Source organism: Takifugu flavidus, chromosome 4, assembly GCF_003711565.1.
Source record: "Takifugu flavidus isolate HTHZ2018 chromosome 4, ASM371156v2, whole genome shotgun sequence".
NCBI lineage: Eukaryota > Metazoa > Chordata > Actinopteri > Tetraodontiformes > Tetraodontidae > Takifugu > Takifugu flavidus.
The window spans coordinates 14682655-14700814 of record NC_079523.1 but is presented as its reverse complement, the minus strand read 5'-3'; the positions used below and the strand labels follow the sequence as shown (position 1 = coordinate 14700814).

Here is an 18160-nt window from a genome sequence, read left to right as displayed (position 1 = left end):
GCAGCTGGTGTCACTTGTTCTCCAGATGAGAGAAGGAAAGAGAGCCACCCCACAGTGTGTTTGATTGCCCCACTGCAAGCTCAATGCTGCCAGAAAACATTGCAGGAGCATCAATTCCCCTCAGGGCATCAACAAGGACCTCAGGAAAAGGTGCAGCTGCCACCTACTAGAGACAAGCACACTGAGCTGAGATTCAAAGCCCTCTCCTCCCAAGAGAAGAGCTTGTTTGTTGGAGGCTCTTCTGGGCGATACCTGGTGCCACAGCTCCAGCTCAGCCCGTCTCTGGAGCTGAGGTGGAGCTTAGCAAGTTTCATGGTTCTCCACCACTTCCTCTCGCTGAGGACCTTCTCAGCTGGTGGTTTCTGCTCCACCTTCCAAGTTGAGCAGGTGATACTTCTGCATTCCTGCCACCAGTGTCTCTGCAGAAAGACTCTTCTCTACTGTTTTATATTAGATTATAGAAAATTAGGATTTTTGGTTGATGTCTTAGATGTTGTTGACTAAGAGCAGGTTTTTCTTTAATAACATAGAGAGATTCGATGAGAAGAGCAAATGTATTATTTTATGAGCTACTTCCACTACTATTATATACACATACTTCCATATTGTCTTAGATTGCAAGCTGCATTTATTGCATCGTTCATAGAAAGTCATATTTGTGAGGAGAAAAACTCAAATAAGGTCATTTTCTTTAATGATCATTACAACAGAAGGAGGCGATGAACAAACAGATTTATCTAAAAATGTTTGAAAACTTATGGATGGAAACCTTTTTAAAATGGTTGCATTGTGTAGAATCGGTGTAGAATCAACTTGTTGACTTCTGATTTGGACTCCAATGGAAGTGAGGTGCAACAATTGTGGATGCTGAAAGCTTCAGATCTTCATGAAGGTTTCTGTGGTTGGACTGACCTGCTGCCCCTTTAAGAGGGAGGCAGGTTTGGGCTTCTGGCTGGAATGAAGCCACCTAAGATGAGAATGACTGCAGGCTTTCGGTACCAAGGTTTAACAGGGCGCTCACTTCACACTTGGGCTTTTCTTTTTTTGGGATGGCTTTTCTCAGGAGAGAAGGGGCATGGCACACTGCAGCAGCTTTCTTTTTGGGTTTTCTAGTTTTCCTTCTGATCTTTAAAAGACAGGAAGAACCATTTTTGATTGGTCTGAATGTTTGGGCGGTTTTGTGGCCAGCCTAAAATAAAACAAGACAAATCTACAACTGATACTTCCTTTCTAGTCATTGATGACCATCCTCACATGGGACAGATTTCCACAACCAATTTAATACTGCAAATCTGTCCTGTGTGGTCTTTTTCTGAGAACTGTAACACTACATTTATAACAAAGATCAAACATGGAAACATTTATTGTCTAACTAGTTACACCTAGGAAAGTACTGGATCATCTCTGACTGACCTGAGAGTCTCCAGCTTACAGAGAGGATCCTGCAGAAAACCACAGAGCAGCTTCATTCCTGGATCCTTCAGCTGGTTCTTTCTCAGGTCCAGAACCCTCAGATGGGAGGGATTGGACCTCAGCGCCGAGGCCAGAGAGCCACAGCTGGACTCTGATAACCTGCAGTCACTCAGTCTGGAAAAGGAATAAATGGGGCAAATAAAAACACATTTCTAAATCTGAAAATGAAGAGAAAAGCAGAAAATGTAAAGAAATTTAGAAAAGACCAACAGAGGCCTCCTGACCTGAGCGTCTCCAGTCTGCAGTTTGGATGCATCATTCCAGAAGACAGTAACTTTACGTCGGGAAATGTCAGGTTTTTGTTCCCACTTAAGCTCAGCTCCCGTAGATGAGAAGGGTTTGACGTCATTGCTGAGGCCACAACTTCCCAATCACTCGTTGAAAGAACATCACCATACAGTCTGTTGTGTATGAAACAAAAATAGTGAGTCAAACTTTGGGATTTCTCATCAACTTATCTGAGAATCTACCTCAACACAAATGTGTAGCTCATTTCCTGGAAAAGCTAAATTCAACACCGTAGAGCAACAGTTTGAACGACCATCAGATCTGAAATGCAACTGAATTATTCTCAACATTTGTCTTATTTTAGAACAGCTCATAATTACTCAATATTTAAAATGATTATAGCAAATGGTTTAAAGAAACGTGCATCTTTTTATCTGTCTATCGGCTCTTGGATATTTTGCATTTCATCCAATTTGTACGATGGTGCGTCAAGTCTTAATTCAGCGATCGATCGATGACATCAGAGTCTCTGGTTGCATCGATTGCCCTCAGCTTCTGTTATATCTGCTGTTTCCTTCAAATCATTTTCACTGCACCTTTTGTTGCTAGTGATGAAGTTGCCCCCTAACGGGTGTGGAAAGGCTCAAACAACTTTGTGGGTCACATAAAGGCTCCAAACGGAACCGCCACAAAGACCTAAAACACCCATTTAAACCAACGAGGCCGGCTGTTTTTACGTTGAACAAATGAAGCAAAATAGTCACGTGTCATGAGTTAAAATGTGTTTTTCTGTCGTTTGAATACGATGTATTGGAAAACTCTAAATTGCCCGTAGGTGTGAGTGTGAGAGTGAATGGTTGTGTGTCTGTATGTGTTAGCCCTGCGATTGACTGGCGACCAATCCAGGGTGTACCCTGCCTCCGCCCATTGATAGGCTCCAGCCCCCCGCGACCCTCAGTGGAGGAACAAGCGTAGAAAATGAGTTGAGAGTGTATACAAACAAACAAAAGTTATTTAATGACATGACAGTAATTTCATGATAGTCAGTTAACTTGTGGCTCCTATTATTCCTGCCTTGTGTTGGTTTGTCTGGATTGACCTTTGAACTTATATCCAGCCAGTGTTGAACATTCTGGATGAATTGTTGTTTTTTTAATTTATGGACGCTGCAATGGAGATAAAGAATTGAAGGAATGACCACTGGAGGGGGTATTGCTACCTGACATGATCCACTCGCTTGATTTAAACGCCGATGTCCGGCCCCAGAAATCTTTACTTACACGACCTTCCTGCAGTTCCTCACAGCTGGAATCAGGCGACGTCGTCCCTCCTCTGAGGTGTAGTACAGCCGCAGGTCCAGCTCATCCAGAACCTCCTCTGACATCTGCAGCAGGTAGGCCAGAGCTGAACAGTGGATCATTGACAGTTCCCTCTTTGATATCTCCCCTGACTTCAGGAACTCTTGGATCTCCTGATGGACTGACTGATCCTTCATCTCCATCAGACAGTGGAAGATGTTGATGCTTCTGTCTGGGGAGACTTCATAACTGTTCACCTCCTTCAGGTTGTTGAGGACCTTCTGGATGGTTTCTGGGTGGCTGTTCCTCTGATCCAACAGTCCACCCAAGATCCTCTGATTGGACTCCAGAGAGAGACCATGAAGGAAGCGAACAAACAAGTCCAGGTGGCCATTTTCACTTTTGAGAGATTTCATTAGTGCTCTCCTGAGGAAGCCACCAAGAGATCTGACTGGTTCAGAATATTTTAGGAACTGATTTATAACCGCTGTGTCTTTCCTGGTGTAACGGTGGAACATGAAGACGGCAGCCAGAAACTCCTGAACACTCAGATGAACAAAGCAGTAGACTGATTTCTGGAAGATCACACTCTCTCTCTTGAAGATCTCTGTACAAACTCCTGAGTACACCGACACCTCGGAGACGTCCAGTCCACATCGCTCCAGGTCTTTTGAGTAGAACATGATGTTTCCTTTCTCCAGATGTTCAAACGCCAGCCGACCCAACTTCAGAAGGAGTTTTTTATCAGCCTCAGTCAGTTCCCTGGTCTCTGCTTTCCTCCATACTTCTGCTTCTTCCTCTTTATCTGAACCCTCAGGAAGTGTGAGGTAGAGGTCAGTCAGGGTTTGGGGCAGCTCTCCTCTCTGGTCTCTGGTCATCATGTCCTCCAGAACTATAGCAGTGATCCAGCAGAAAACTGGGATCAGACACATGATGTGGAGGCTCCTGGAGGCCTTGATGTGTGAGATGATTCTCTTGGACAGATCTTCATCACTGAACCTCCTCCTGAAGTACTCCTCCTTCTGGGAGTCAGTGAAGCCTCGTACTTCTGTGATCCTGTCAACACACCAGGGAGGAATCTGATAGGCTGCTGCAGGTCTGGAGGTGATCCAGATGAGAGCTGAGGGAAGCAGGTTCCCCTGGATGAGGTTCACCAGGAGCACCTCAACTGACGATACTTGTGTGACATCAGAGATGAGCTGATGCTTGTTGAAATCCAGTGAAAATCTGCTTTCATCCAGGCCATCAAAGATGAACAGAAGTTTCCAGACAGTCAGATCTTCTGCTCTGATCTTCTGTAATGTTGGATGGAAAACATGAAGCAGTGAGAGAAGACTGTGCTGCTCATCTCTGATCAAGTTCAGCTCCCTGCATGAGAGCGGAAGCACCAGACTGATGTCTTGGTTCTCCAAACCTTCTGCCCAGTCCAGACTGAACTTCTGCACTGAGAAGGTTTTTCCAACGCCGGCGACACCGTTGGTCAGAACCACTCTGATGTGTCTCTGTTGCTCAGATAAGACTTTGAAGATGTCCTGGCACTTGATTGGAGTGTCCTGGATGTTCTTCTTGGAGGTTCTCTCAAGCTGTCTCACCTCATGTTGTGTGTCCACCTCCTCACTTTGTCCCTCAGTGATGTAGAGCTCAGTGTAGATCTTGTTCAGCAGGGTTCCACTTCCTGCTTCATGAGTTCCTTCAGTCACATGTTCACATCTTCTCTTCAGACTGATCTTATGACCTTCTATCACCTCCTGCAGTTCACCACCCTCTAAAACAAACAATCTTTTAAATCCTTTTACAATTGTCATCTACAGCAGTAACACAGATGTCCTCAACTGGAAAATATTCTGTCATGTTTGAATGATAGAAGCAACAGTCGGGTAATGACCCATCTTACTGTCAGTTTGAAATGTTATGTCTTCTTATGTACACCTATTCTTTTATTTCATTGGTTTCAATGTAATTTAGTCTATAACAACCATTTCCATGTCTTCCAAGAGTTTGCTTGGACTAAACAGCTGGTAAAAGCTGGATGATATTTAGAAAAACACATCAAACCTTCTCCAAACACATCATACTCAGCAGACCCATTGTCCTGTAAAGGTCACCTGCCTTCAGCTCTTTAACACTTTCCAGAACTAAATGACTAAATGTTGCTAAATACTGTCTAAGCATTTAGGAAGGTCTTCAGAGGGTCCAGGGGTTCCAGTGGAACCAAACAAGAGCTCTCTGGATCTTCTCTTGCACATTGTAAATACACAAGTTGTTCCTTTATTCCGACCCAAAAGTATCTTATAAATACAAATGTACGAGCTTACGTGAGACGCTGTTGTTCAGGTCGGCGGTCTGCAGTTCAGTTCTCCGTTTCTTTTCACCCTCGGGACAGGAGGAATCTCCAATGGAAGCAGACCGTTTCTGATACCTGTCAAAAATGGGAATAGTGGTTATACATGTCTACTGGGCGTTAGCAACGCCTAAGAAAGGCTGCGTTCACTTCTACTTTCAGTTTGCTCTGACAGTTGAAGATTGAATGAACACTGAGCAAAAAATATAAAGTTATTTACGTTCTAACAAGCTCGTTAGTTGGAGAAAAGTGTATTTGATCTAAGTGTTTAGTGGCTTTTCTTCATTGTGAATTTATGTTAAAAATAAAAGTGCCAAATCAGGAATATAAACTCATAGAATAGAACAAAAGTTCTCCATTTATGCTCCAAATACAGTCGTCTGGTCTCTGAAACTGATCATTAAATAGCACAGAGGTCACGCGTATTCAAAAGCTTATTTCAACCATTTAGAAATGACTGATATTGTTGTCTATGGGTTTATTAGAACCAGGAGCCTTATAAATAGACTTTTTAATGAATTTTCATGACATGTGGTGGAACAGTGTGGCAGAACAAGCTGCACAGACCTGCCATGTCTTACCCATCCGTATCTAAATGGAGAGCTGGAGCACTCTGCAATGGTGGATATTGTTGGGAAACTTTAAAATATATGCCTAGGAATTTTTGTGAGATGATGTTAACCCATGTAGGAGAAATGACCAGTTAAAAACACAAGCAATTTTCAGTTTTAAAAGATTTACCACACTAAAATTAACATGGGAGTTAATGGGAGCGAACACCTGACATGTTGGTGCACCGTTTCATTTTAAGGACCTGATGAATTTCATTTTTCACGATAGTAGAGGCTAATACCCACAAAATGATGTTTTGTATGGTTGTGAAATGTTCTAAGGCAGAGTTATGTGGTTCAGAAAACCTTACTTTAAAGGTGAGCCTTGAGGTCTGATACCGAACTTTAAAGGGTGCCACACAAACACATCATCACGCTTTAGTTTTCTTACATTTGGTCTGAACTTCTGAAGTTTATTAGTCGTTGTTTGGAGTGGTCACTCTTCAGGGACACACAGCTGGGCACTGTGGACTCTGCTCTGTCCTCGTCCATCCTGAGGAAACATCAGAAATAGTGATGAGACTGTGATGAAGGTAAATAATCTGTAGAGGTTGTAGTTCAATAATCCCAATTCACTGCATTTTTATCAAACAGGAACATTTCTAATCCATTCTGGATAACAACTGAATCAATAAATCAATGATGTCTCTGTATAATTTTCATGTTTTCAGAGTTTAAGCTGCTTTTTTAACTGTTCCCTGCAGTGAGAAAAGAACTGGCACCTTTTCCAGCCCCTCATCCTGCAGCACTGAATGTGCTCTAAAGTTCTTTCCAGAGCAAACGTCTCTGCACTTGCAGCAACATGTTGTAGTCATGGATCCGTGAGGAGAACCGGATACAGGAAACGCCCCCACTTTGATCCCAAAACCCAACTGGTGGCCAACGGTGGTCCGGCAACGACGGGGACGCTGGTCCATCGGGCTGACAACACTGGTTTTCCACAGGCCAACATGGTGAAAGGACTGTGCACCGTTTCATTTTAAAGAGCTGATGAATTTCATTTTTCACGATAGTGGAGGCTAATACCCACAAAATGATGTTTTGTATGGTTGTGAAATGTTCTAAGGCAGAGTTATGTGGTTCAGAAAACCTTACTTTAAAGGTGAGCCTTGAGGTCCAATACCGAAGTTTAAAGGGTAGTCTTTGGACCAGTCGCTCTTCATGGACACACAGCTGGACACTGTGGACTTTGCTCTCTCTTCCTCTTCCATCACACATTCGCTCAGTTTTAAATGTGAGTCTAAACGGTTAAGCAGGAACAGTCTGCTGACACAGAAAATAAGATTAAAGAACATGATTCTCAGCATGAAGACAAGCAGAGGTCTGTCCAATGACGTATTGTCAGCTCATTCACATCAAAATCTATTATATGATGTCACCCTGTACATCATACAGGCCACATATATATTGGAAAAAAGTTTTGGGACATCTTAAAAGTTTACACCATGTTAAATATAAAATAGTTGTGGAAAAAATGTTTCTCCTGGGTGTTTCAAAAGGTGCGGTGGCATCAGACGGACACACACAAATACAAATGAAATCATTTTTTATCTGGTTATGGTTTACAAGAAAACCTAAATTCTTTCAAGATGTCAGTTCTCAACATTAAATTCAACAAATAAGATGAGAATGCATTCAAAACTAAACAGAAATACGTCATCACATCATCAAAGTGGGTCAAATGCAGCATCATCTTCTGTCATCTCAGACAGGATTCCAAGAAGAGGATCTTCATTTTCAACAACGCACCTTGACATCTCATCATGGCTCGTCTGTCAGATTACAAGCAGCTTTTTTTGATCAGGCGCATCATGTTTCTCACGAACACATGATGGTGCTGGAAAAAACATTTGTAGCCTGACCTAGAGGTCAAAACTCTGCATGGCGTGCACAGCTACTAGTTGCAGCTGGTGGTTGTGGCGGAGGAGATCCCAAACATATCTAGCAAGCTTGTTTTGGAGCAGAGCTTGTCCACCACCTCTGACCCCACTCATCACAGAAGTCCCACCATATCCATGGCCAGGTGTGTTGGCAGCATTGGAGCCAGCCTCAGGAAAAAGGTGTGTCAATATCTCAGAAGTGATGCATCAAGTTGCCACGACCCAACAGAAGTCAAGCAACCCAACACGCTGAATAGAATAGATGACACACAGCAAAGGGCAAAAAACACCCAATTCTGCTCAGACTAATCTGATCTGACCACATGTACAGGACCAAAAATATCAAAACACCATGGGTTTAGGTTTCCTTTCGTTTTCTTGACTGCTTCATTCAAAACAGAACACATTTCATAAATCCATAATAACAAATTCATATTCCACAAAGAACCAGTTGTTAAAACAATAAAATGGAATGCCTTGATCTCTCCCTCTTTACATACTCTCCTTTTTTAAATAAAGGATTGATTGTCCCCCTGGTGGAGGGACAAAGAGAGGAGGCTAAAACTGTCGCGTTTGTGTCCCTCTTTCCGTGGATTTTTCCACTAACTGCAAATAATATTGTCGACTTATTGTGAGTATTAAAATGTGCTTCCTCAACCTCTAAAATGTTGGCTCAGGGTTAGCGGAAAACGCAGTTAGAGGAAACACGCTACAAAGTTTGATCATCCGTCACAACATTCCCGTCGACCAGCCGCAATGTGCGTCCGAAACACGCGCACGCTCATTGCGCACACGCAGCTTATTAAGCCGCATCTCGCAGCGGAACATTGATTCGAGACGACAGCAGTGAAAGAACCAAATGCTACCTGAATATTAGAGGTTTTCCATCAGGGCTCGGTCACTCAAGATGGGGCCCGAAGTTGAGAACTTTCACTTTCGCTTCTTCTTCCTCTACACGTCACGTGTTCGTGGTTGGATCGCGTCATATCCAGCACAAGCGCCTCTCTTCAGAACAATTTGGTCCACGTTTTAACTGAAATACTGGGAAACAACTGGAGTTCGTCTGACAGATGTTCGTTTTTGGTGCGGAATCAAACTGGGTCAACTTTTTGATCTATAGGATCCCCTCTGGTTCAAAGTGTCCCTATAGGATATTGACAGTACTGACCTTTTGGGGGCTGCACACACCTCTTAATGGTGACTGCACCAACGGAGCTGATCCAGTTGTCATCAGCTGGCCAGTCTGACTCCAGCTCATTAGGGGAAATTTGCTGATCTGGAGGAGAAGCTTTCAAAACTTGACGGGCTGGGGGGGAAATGACTGTAATTTTGGAATCAGCGTGCCAATTTTATTTTTAATCAGAATAATTTAGAATAATTTCAACAGGATATTTTCAAATTGTTCCCCAGTGTAACTTCACCTGAAATTGTGGACTCCAGAATATCACCATTAAATCCATTTAATCACTTAATAGCTGTGGAATTTGAGCCGTGAGAAAAATATCTCTCCATCATGATTTCCAGAATTTTTCATCAATATCTGAGATTCTTCGAAAGCTTCGCTGGTGTTGGGTTTTTATTGCTTCTGCTTCATTTTCAGGCGCAGTTCTTTTATTTTTAAATCAAATCAAATCATCTTTATTTGTAATGTCTGTTGTAGTCAAACTTGGTGCTATGCAGAATCCCAGGGCCTGATCCCTAACAATCAACAGGAAAATCTCCCCTTTAACAGGAAGAAACCTTGAGCAGGACCAGGCTCATATGGGGGGGGACCCTCCTGCTGATGGGGGGTGGGTGGGGAGAGAGGAGGAGACGGGGGAGGACAGGTAGAGGAGAGACAAGGCAGACATCATTCAGTTCATTTTAAAACCCACTACATTATATATTCTGAATAGCTGGTGCTGGTAATCGGAAGGATAAAACTATTCTGTAAAAATGTATGTTTAGCTTTGTGAAATTGTGTCGTATAGGTCAAATAAGAAAACAAGATCAACTGCTGAACCAGTGCAATTTATTTTTAACGTGTTAATCTCCACAAAGAAAGAAAAACCACAAACAACAAGTTTATAGTGGTCCAGTAATGCGCTATAGTCACACACCAGTACAGTTAACAATAACTCATGTTTTACACCTGCTTTTCCATCTTCAGTGGGAATAATCCAGGGCGTTCTGGGCTTGAACAAAGGTATTAAAAGCTGGCTGAATGTCTGAGGTGACTGAAGGACACACTTGGGCTTTTCTCAATAGAGAAGGGGCACGGCACAGTGCAGCAGGTTCTCATCTTTAAATTTACTGTATTCATGGGAGATTTATTTGGTCATTTTGCTTCTTTTTTTCCTATTTCCCACATTTATTCATAGTTTTTATTAGATTGCAATAAATCCTATAACATTGAACAGACTGACTAAAGTCAAATGAGCTGCGGTTCCCACCGATAGCCGTCATTCTGATGGGTTTTTGCTGGCTGCAGCTGAAATATTCCAATGCTCCATGTCACAGAGACAGTAAATACTAAACCCTAAAGATTCTGAAGGCATGATGTAAAATAGTAACGTATAATACAGACATTTGAAGAGACAATTAAGAGAATGTTTCCATGCTTCTAAGAGTGGCCGAGGAGCCATTTAGAACTTTATAAAGATGCATTGTGTGATACCAGGAACTAATTTAACTTCAAGGCGAAGCTGCTTCTGCTTTGTCGACCATCGACTGATCTCCTGAAAGTCCACCAGCGCTTTTTAAAAACTGAATTTTTCATCTATGGAGGGAGTAGACGGCAGATGTTTCCACAGATGCTCTTCACCAGTGGTCAGTGAGTGATGCAGCAGATGAGCGGGAGTTGACTGGCTACCACCAGCTACTGTCTCAATGTCTCCAGCCCATAGTGTGGATTCTCTACGAGATCAGACAGCAGCTTCACTCCTGAATCCTGCAGCTGGTTCCCACCCAGGTCCAGTTCTCTGAGATGGGAGGGATTGGACCTCAGCGCCAAGGCCAGAGAGTCACAGCTGATCTCTGATAACCTGCAGCACCTTAATCTAAATACAGAAGGGAAACTTTTATAAGGTTATAAGTGAAACCAGTATTCATCTGAAAGGTTAATCAAGGCATGATCTGTAAATACTTAATTTAGTTACAGGTTAAAAAATGATAGTAATATGTAATTACCACAATTCCAACCTCTCAGGTTTGCACTGTTCCAAAGGAGAATATATATTGTTCTGGCCCTCACTCTTCCCAGGTTCTCCCACCTCTTTCCCTCCCATCTCATCATGGAGATCCATCTCACCTGTGGCTCATCTTTAAAGGCACAACCTGTCTTAGATGACTTCCTGTCTCCCTCACCATCTCCCTCCTCGTTGGCTGGTGTCTACCAGGCACCCTCACCTAGTTTTGTCTAATTTTGGTTACCATCTGTGGGCTTTTTCATTGTCCTTAAATCAATTTATCATGAATAAGTGGTCCCCGTGTGGCCCTCCCTCCTGAAGGAACTGGGCACAACACACACACTCAGAAAGTGTGAGGACCCTCGGATGGAATAATGGACATTTTTGAGAATGGTGTTTACCCCAGAGTTTCCAGTCGGCAGTTTGGAAAGTGGAGAAAACCACAGAGCAGCTTCACTCCTGAATCCTGCAGCTGGTTCCGACTCAGGTCCAGTTCTCTGAGATGGGAGGGATTGGACCTCAGCGCCGAGGCCAGAGAGTCACAGCTGATCTCTGATAACCAGCAGTTAAGCAATCTGAAAAATGCAGGATGAGGTTATACGGTGCAGGTCTGCATGTTATCTGCGTCAGTACTAAACCTACGTTAGTTCTTAGTTGGGTCAGACCTGAATTCACGATATTACAAGGAATTTTTTTAATGTGGTGCATCACAGCAGTGTTGAGAACAGCCTCACTTCACCATCTTAGCAGCTGGTATATAGGTAGAAAAATGAAGACTGACCTGAGCCTCTCCAGTTTACAGTTTGGACTCTCCAGTCCAGAACAGAGCCGCTTCACTCCTGAATCCTGCAACGGGTTGAAGCTCAGGTCCAGAACCCTCAGATGGGAGAGGTTGGACTTCAGAGCTGAGGCCACAGAATCACAGCTGGTCTCTGATAACCTGCAGTCCCATAGGCTAAAATAACAATTATTTTGAGAGAAGACAAATAAAAATCAACATGTACCAGAGCAAAACACAGCTTACAAGCAACAAACCTCTGGTCCTGCACCGGCTTATCTGCCCTATGTTCCTATTTTGGGTTCTTTCAGGGCGGTTGGACAAGATCTACAGCGTATGTAAAGTGTGTGTGGGTCAAAATACCTTCCAAGTTTGTGAGACCACATTTCTCAATAGCACTCAACTCTTGTCAGGAGTTGGGACAAAGCGACCCACTCCTGATAGCTTGTGGGCGATGCTGCAGCGACCCTGCAATCCCTACACTCTCTGGTGAAACCAAATCAAAGGTTTTAGACACTGCTGGATGCTGGAAGGGTGGCTATAGTCTGGACGCATCGTTCCCCTGACTGCACATTTCTCCAACAATGATTGGCAGCTGGTGTCACTTGTTCTCCAGATGAGAGAAGGAAAGAGCCCCCCCACAGTGTGTTTGATTGCCCCACTGCAAGCTCAATGCTGCCAGAAAACATTGCAGGAGCATCAATTCCCCTCAGGGCATCAACAAGGAGCTCAGGAAAAGGTGCAGCTGCCACCTACTAGAGACAAGCACACTGAGCTGAGATTCAAAGCCCTCTCCTCCCAAGAGAAGAGCTTGTTTGTTGGAGGCTCTTCTGGGCGATACCTGGTGCCACAGCTCCAGCTCAGCCCGTCTCTGGAGCTGAGGTGGAGCTTAGCAAGTTTCATGGTTCTCCACCACTTCCTCTCGCTGAGGACCTTCTCAGCTGGTGGTTTCTGCTCCACCTTCCAAGTTGAGCAGGTGATACTTCTGCATTCCTGCCACCAGTGTCTCTGCAGAAAGAGTCTTCTCTACTGTTTTATATTAGATTGTAGAAAATTAGGATTTTTGGTTGATGTCTTAGATGTTGTTGACTAAGAGCAGGTTTTTCTTTATAACATAGAGATTCATGAGAAGAGCAAATGTATTATTTTATGAGCTACTTCCACTACTATTATATACACATACTTCCATATTGTCTTAGATTGCAAGCTGCATTTATTGCATCGTTCATAGAAAGTCATATTTGTGAGGAGAAAAACTCCAATAAGGTCATTTTCTTTAATGACCATTACAACAGAAGGAGGCGATGAACAAACAGATTTATATAAAATGTGTGAAAACTTATGGATGGAAACCTTTTTTAAATGGTTGCATTGTGTAGAATCGGTGTAGAATCAACTTGTTGACTTCTGATTTGGACTCCAATGGAAGTGAGGTGCAACAATTGTGGATGCTGAAAGCTTCAGATCTTCATGAGGTTTCTGTGGTTGGACTGACCTGCTGCCCCTTTAAGAGGGAGGCAGGTTTGGGCTTCTGGCTGGAATGAAGCCACCTAAGATGAGAATGACTGCAGGCTTTCGGTACCAAGGTTTAACAGGCGCTCACTTCTTCACACTTGGGCTTTTCTCTTTTTTTGGATGGCTTTTCTCAGTAGAGAAGGGGCATGGCACACTGCAGCAGCTTTCTTTTTGGGTTTCTAGTTTTCCTTCTTCTGATCTTTAAAAGACAGGAAGAACCATTTTTGATTGGTCTGAATGTTTGGGCGGTTTTGTGGCCAGCCTAAAATAAAACAAGACAAATCTACAACTGATACTTCCTTTCTAGTCATTGATGACCATCCTCACATGGGACAGATTTCCACAACCAATTTAATACTGCAAATCTGTCCTGTGTGGTCTTTTTTCTGAGAACTGTAACACTACGTTTATAACAAAGATCAAACATGGAAACATTTATTGTCTAACTAGTTACACCTGGGAAAGTACTGGATCATCTCTGACTGACCTGAGAGTCTCCAGCTCACAGAGAGGATCCTGGAGAGCACCACAGAGCAGCTTCACTGCTGGATCCTTCAGCTGGTTCTGACTCAGGTCCAGAACCCTCAGATGGGAGGGATTGGACCTCAGCGCCGAGGCCAGAGAGTCACAGCTGATCTCTGATAAACTGCAGTGTGACAGCCTGGAAAAGGAATAAATGGGGCAAATAAAAACACATTTCTAAATCTGAAAATGAAGAGAAAAGCAGAAAATGTAAAGAAATTTAGAAAAGACCAACAGAGGCCTCCTGACCTGAGCGTCTCCAGTCTGCAGTTTGGATGCATCATTGCAGAAGACAGTAACTTTACGTCAGGCATCTGTCAGGCTTTGGTTCTTGCTTAAGCTCAGCTCCCGTAGATGAGAAGGGTTTGACGTCATTGCTGAGGCCACAACTTCCCAATGACTCGTTGAAAGAAAACTATCAGACAGTCTGTTGTGTATGAAACAAAAAGTGAGTCAAACTTTGGGATTTCTCATCAACTTATCTGAGAATCTACCTCAACACAAATGTAGCTCATTTCCTGGAAAAGCTAAATTCAACACCGTAGAGCAACAGTTTGAACGACCATCAGATCTGAAATGCAACTGAATTATTCTCAACATTTGTCTTATTTTAGAACAGCTCATAATTACTCAATATTTAAAATGATTATAGCAAATGGTTTAAAGAAACGTGCATCTTTTTATCTGTCTATCGGCTCTTTGGATTTTTGCATTTCATCCAATTTGTACGATGGTGCGTCAAGTCTTAATTCAGCGATCCGATCGATGACATCAGAGTCTCTGGTTGCATCGATTGCCCTCAGCTTCTGTTATATCTGCCTGTTTCCCTTCAATCATTTTCACTGCACCTTTTGTTGCTAGTGATGAAGTTGCCACCTAACGGGTGTGGAAAGGCTCAAAACTTTGTGGGTCACATAAAGGCTCCAAACGGAACCGCCACAAAGACCTAAAACACCCATTTAAACCAACGAGGCCGGCTGTTTTTACGTTGAACAAATGAAGCAAAATAGTCACGTGTCATTAGTTAAAATGTGTTTTTCTGTTGTTTGAATACGATGTATACAAACAAACAAAAGTTATTTAATGACATGACAGTAATTTCATGATAGTCAGTTAACTTGTGGCTCCTATTATTCCTGCCTTATGTTGGTTTGTCTGGATTGACCTTTGAACTTATATCCAGCCAGTGTTGAACATTTCTGGATGAATTGTTGTTGTTTTTTATTTATGGACGCTGCAATGGAGATAAAGAATTGAAGGAATGACCACTGGAGGGGGTATTGCTACAGACATGATCCACTCGCTTGATTTAAACGCCGATGTCCGGCCTAAAATCTTTACTTACAGGCCTTCCTGCAGTTCCTCACAGCTGGAATCAGGCGACGTCGTCCCTCCTCTGAGGTGTTGTACTGCAGCAGGTTCAGCTCATCCAGAACCTCCTCTGACATCTGCAGCAGGTAGGCCAGAGCTGAACAGTGGATCTCTGACAGTCTCCTCTCTGATTTCTTCCCCTGACTTCAGGAACTCTTGGATCTCCTGATGGACTGACTGATCCTTCATCTCCATCAGACAGTGGAAGATGTTGATGCTTCTGTCTGGGGAGATTCATAACTGTTCACCTCCTTCAGGTTGTTGAGGACCTTCTGGATGGTTTCTGGGTGGCTGTTCCTCTGATCCAACAGTCCACCCAAGATCCTCTGATTGGACTCCAGAGAGAGACCATGAAGGAAGCGAACAAACAAGTCCAGGTGGCCATTTTCACTTTTGAGAGATTTCCTTAGTGCTCTCCTGAGGAAGTCATCAAGAGATGTGATTGGTTCAAATATTTAGGGAACTGATTTATAACCGCTGTGTGTTTCCTGGTGTAACGGTGGAACATGTAGACGGCAGCCAGAAACTCCTGAATGCTCAGATGAACAAAGCAGTAGACTGATTTCTGGAAGATCACACTCTCTCTCTTGAAGATCTCTGTACAAACTCCTGAGTACAACGACACCTCGGAGACGTCCAGTCCACATCGCTCCAGGTCTTCTGAGTAGAACATGATGTTTCCTTTCTCCAGATGTTCAAACGCCAGCCGACCCAACTTCAGAAGGAGTTCTTTATCAGCCTTAGTCAGTTTCCCTGGTCTCTGCTTTCCTCCATACTTCTGCTTCTTCCTCTTTATCTGAACCCTCAGGAAGTGTGAGTAGAGGTCAGTCAGGGTTTGGGGCAGCTCTCCTCTCTGGTCTCTGGTCATCATGTCCTCCAGAACTATAGCAGTGATCCAGCAGAAAACTGGGATCAGACACATGATGTGGAGGCTCCTGGAGGCCTTGATGTGTGAGATGATTCTCTTGGACAGATCTTCATCACTGAACCTCCTCCTGAAGTACTCCTCCTTCTGGGAGTCAGTGAAGCCTCGTACTTCTGTGATCCTGTCAACACACGAGGGAGGAATCTGATAGGCTGCTGCAGGTCTGGAGGTGATCCAGATGAGAGCTGAGGGAAGCAGGTTCCCCTGGATGAGGTTCACCAGGAGCACGCCAACGGACGATACTTGTGTGACATCAGAGATGAGCTGATGGTTGTTGAAACCCAGTGAAAATCTGCTTTCATCCAGGCCATCAAAGATGAACAGAAGTTTCCAGACAGTCAGATCTTCTGCTCTGATCTTCTGTAATGTTGGATGGAAAACATGAAGCAGTGAGAGAAGACTGTGCTGCTCATCTCTGATCAAGTTCAGCTCCCTGCATGAGAGCGGAAGCACCAGACTGATGTCTTGGTTCTCCAAACCTTCTGCCCAGTCCAGACTGAACTTCTGCACTGAGAAGGTTTTTCCAACGCCGGCGACACCGTTGGTCAGAACCACTCTGATGTGTCTCTGTTGCTCAGATAAGACTTTGAAGATGTCCTGGCACTTGATTGGAGTGTCCTGGATGTTTTCTTGGAGGTTCTCTCAAGCTGTCTCACCTCATGTTGTGTGTCCACTCCTCCTCACTTTGTCCCTCAGTGATGTAGAGCTCAGTGTAGATCTTGTTCAGCAGGGTTCCACTTCCTGCTTCATGAGTTCCTTCAGTCACATGTTCACATCTTCTCTTCAGACTCATCTTATGACCTTCTATCACCTCCTGCAGATCACTTCCTGAACATAAGTAAACCAATGATTTCCATCTATAATAAATCATCAACACAACTACAAATTCATGACATCACAAATTAAATCTCATATTGAACAGTTTTACTTTGTTTGGGCTTCATTTCAGCATCTCCAGATCTGCTTCCAGATTGCGAACAAGAGGACTCTCCTGGTGGAGCTGACTGGTCCCAGTTTGATAGGATGTGCTCCCCCCTCTCACTATGAAACACATCTCTATTAGTCCTTTGATTTATAGGATGAAAGAACCTGATCAAGACTCAATATTGTTCCAGCATTTATGTCTGAATTCATCTTTCAGGTTAAACCTGATTCTTGTTTCTAATCAACAATATTCACATTAAGTCTGTAACTATATGACTGTCTGAGGTTTAAGTGTTAAACATCTCCAATAATAAACTCACAACCTGCTGCTGTTAATGTGACTAACAGCTGCCACACAAACACATCATCACGCTTTAGTTTTCTACATTTCCTCTGAACTTCTGAAGTTTATTTCTCCATTTTTGGAGTGGTCACTCTTCAGGGACACCCAGCTGGGCACTGTGGACTCTGCTCTGTCCTCGTCCATCCTGAGGAAACATCAGAAATAGTGATGAGACTGTGATGAAGGTAAATAATCTGTAGAGGTTGGAGTAAATAATCCCAATTCACTGCATTTTTATCAAACAGGAACATTTCTAATCCATTCTGGATAACAACTGAATCAGTAAATCAATGATGTCTCTGTATAATTTTCATGTTTTCAGAGTTTAAGCTGCTTTTTAACTGTTCCCTGCAGTGAGAAAAGAACTGGCACCTTTTCCAGCCCCTCATCCTGCAGCACTGAATGAGCTCTAAAGTTCTTTCCCGAGCAAACGTCTCTGCACTTGCAGCAACATGTTGTAGTCATGGATCGTGAGGAGAACCGGATACAGGAAACGCCCCCACTTTGATCCCAAAACCCAAATGGTGGCCAACGGTGGTCCGGCAACGACGGGGGGCTGGTCCATCGGGCCCACAACACTGGTTTTCCACAGGCCAACATGGTGAAAGGACTGTCTTCAGCTCAGCCACTAAATTATCTGGTGCTACATAAACATGCTAGTCAGGACTTTTTAACGTCCCTCATGTGTTCCCCTCTTCAATTATTTCTATAATCCAAGTCTCAAAGATCACTGCTCTATTTAAAATAGATGAAAGAAATGACACCAACTCCTTCACTTGATTGC

General features: G+C 43.5%; 1 protein-coding gene across 20 annotated transcripts in view; it reads right to left on the bottom strand.

Annotated features, from left to right (window-relative positions):
• The window catches only part of LOC130524710 (NACHT, LRR and PYD domains-containing protein 12-like), a 337155-nt gene that overhangs the window by 72674 nt on the left and 246321 nt on the right, over nt 1–18160 (bottom strand). For 8 of the 20 annotated variants that reach the window (XM_057031088.1, XM_057031087.1, XM_057031095.1 and 5 more), the window contains 2 exons: nt 13779–13952; nt 1414–1587 (listed from right to left, as the gene is read on the bottom strand). In XM_057031088.1, coding sequence (XP_056887068.1) covers nt 1414–1587; nt 13779–13952 — 348 coding nt within the window. Of the gene's footprint in view, nt 1–1413; nt 1588–6342; nt 6445–9820; nt 10870–11399; nt 11574–11779; nt 11954–13778; nt 13953–17419; nt 17522–18160 lie in introns of those variants that run through there. The other 12 variants (XR_008950191.1, XR_008950194.1, XR_008950192.1 and 9 more) reach the window with 8 other exon arrangements.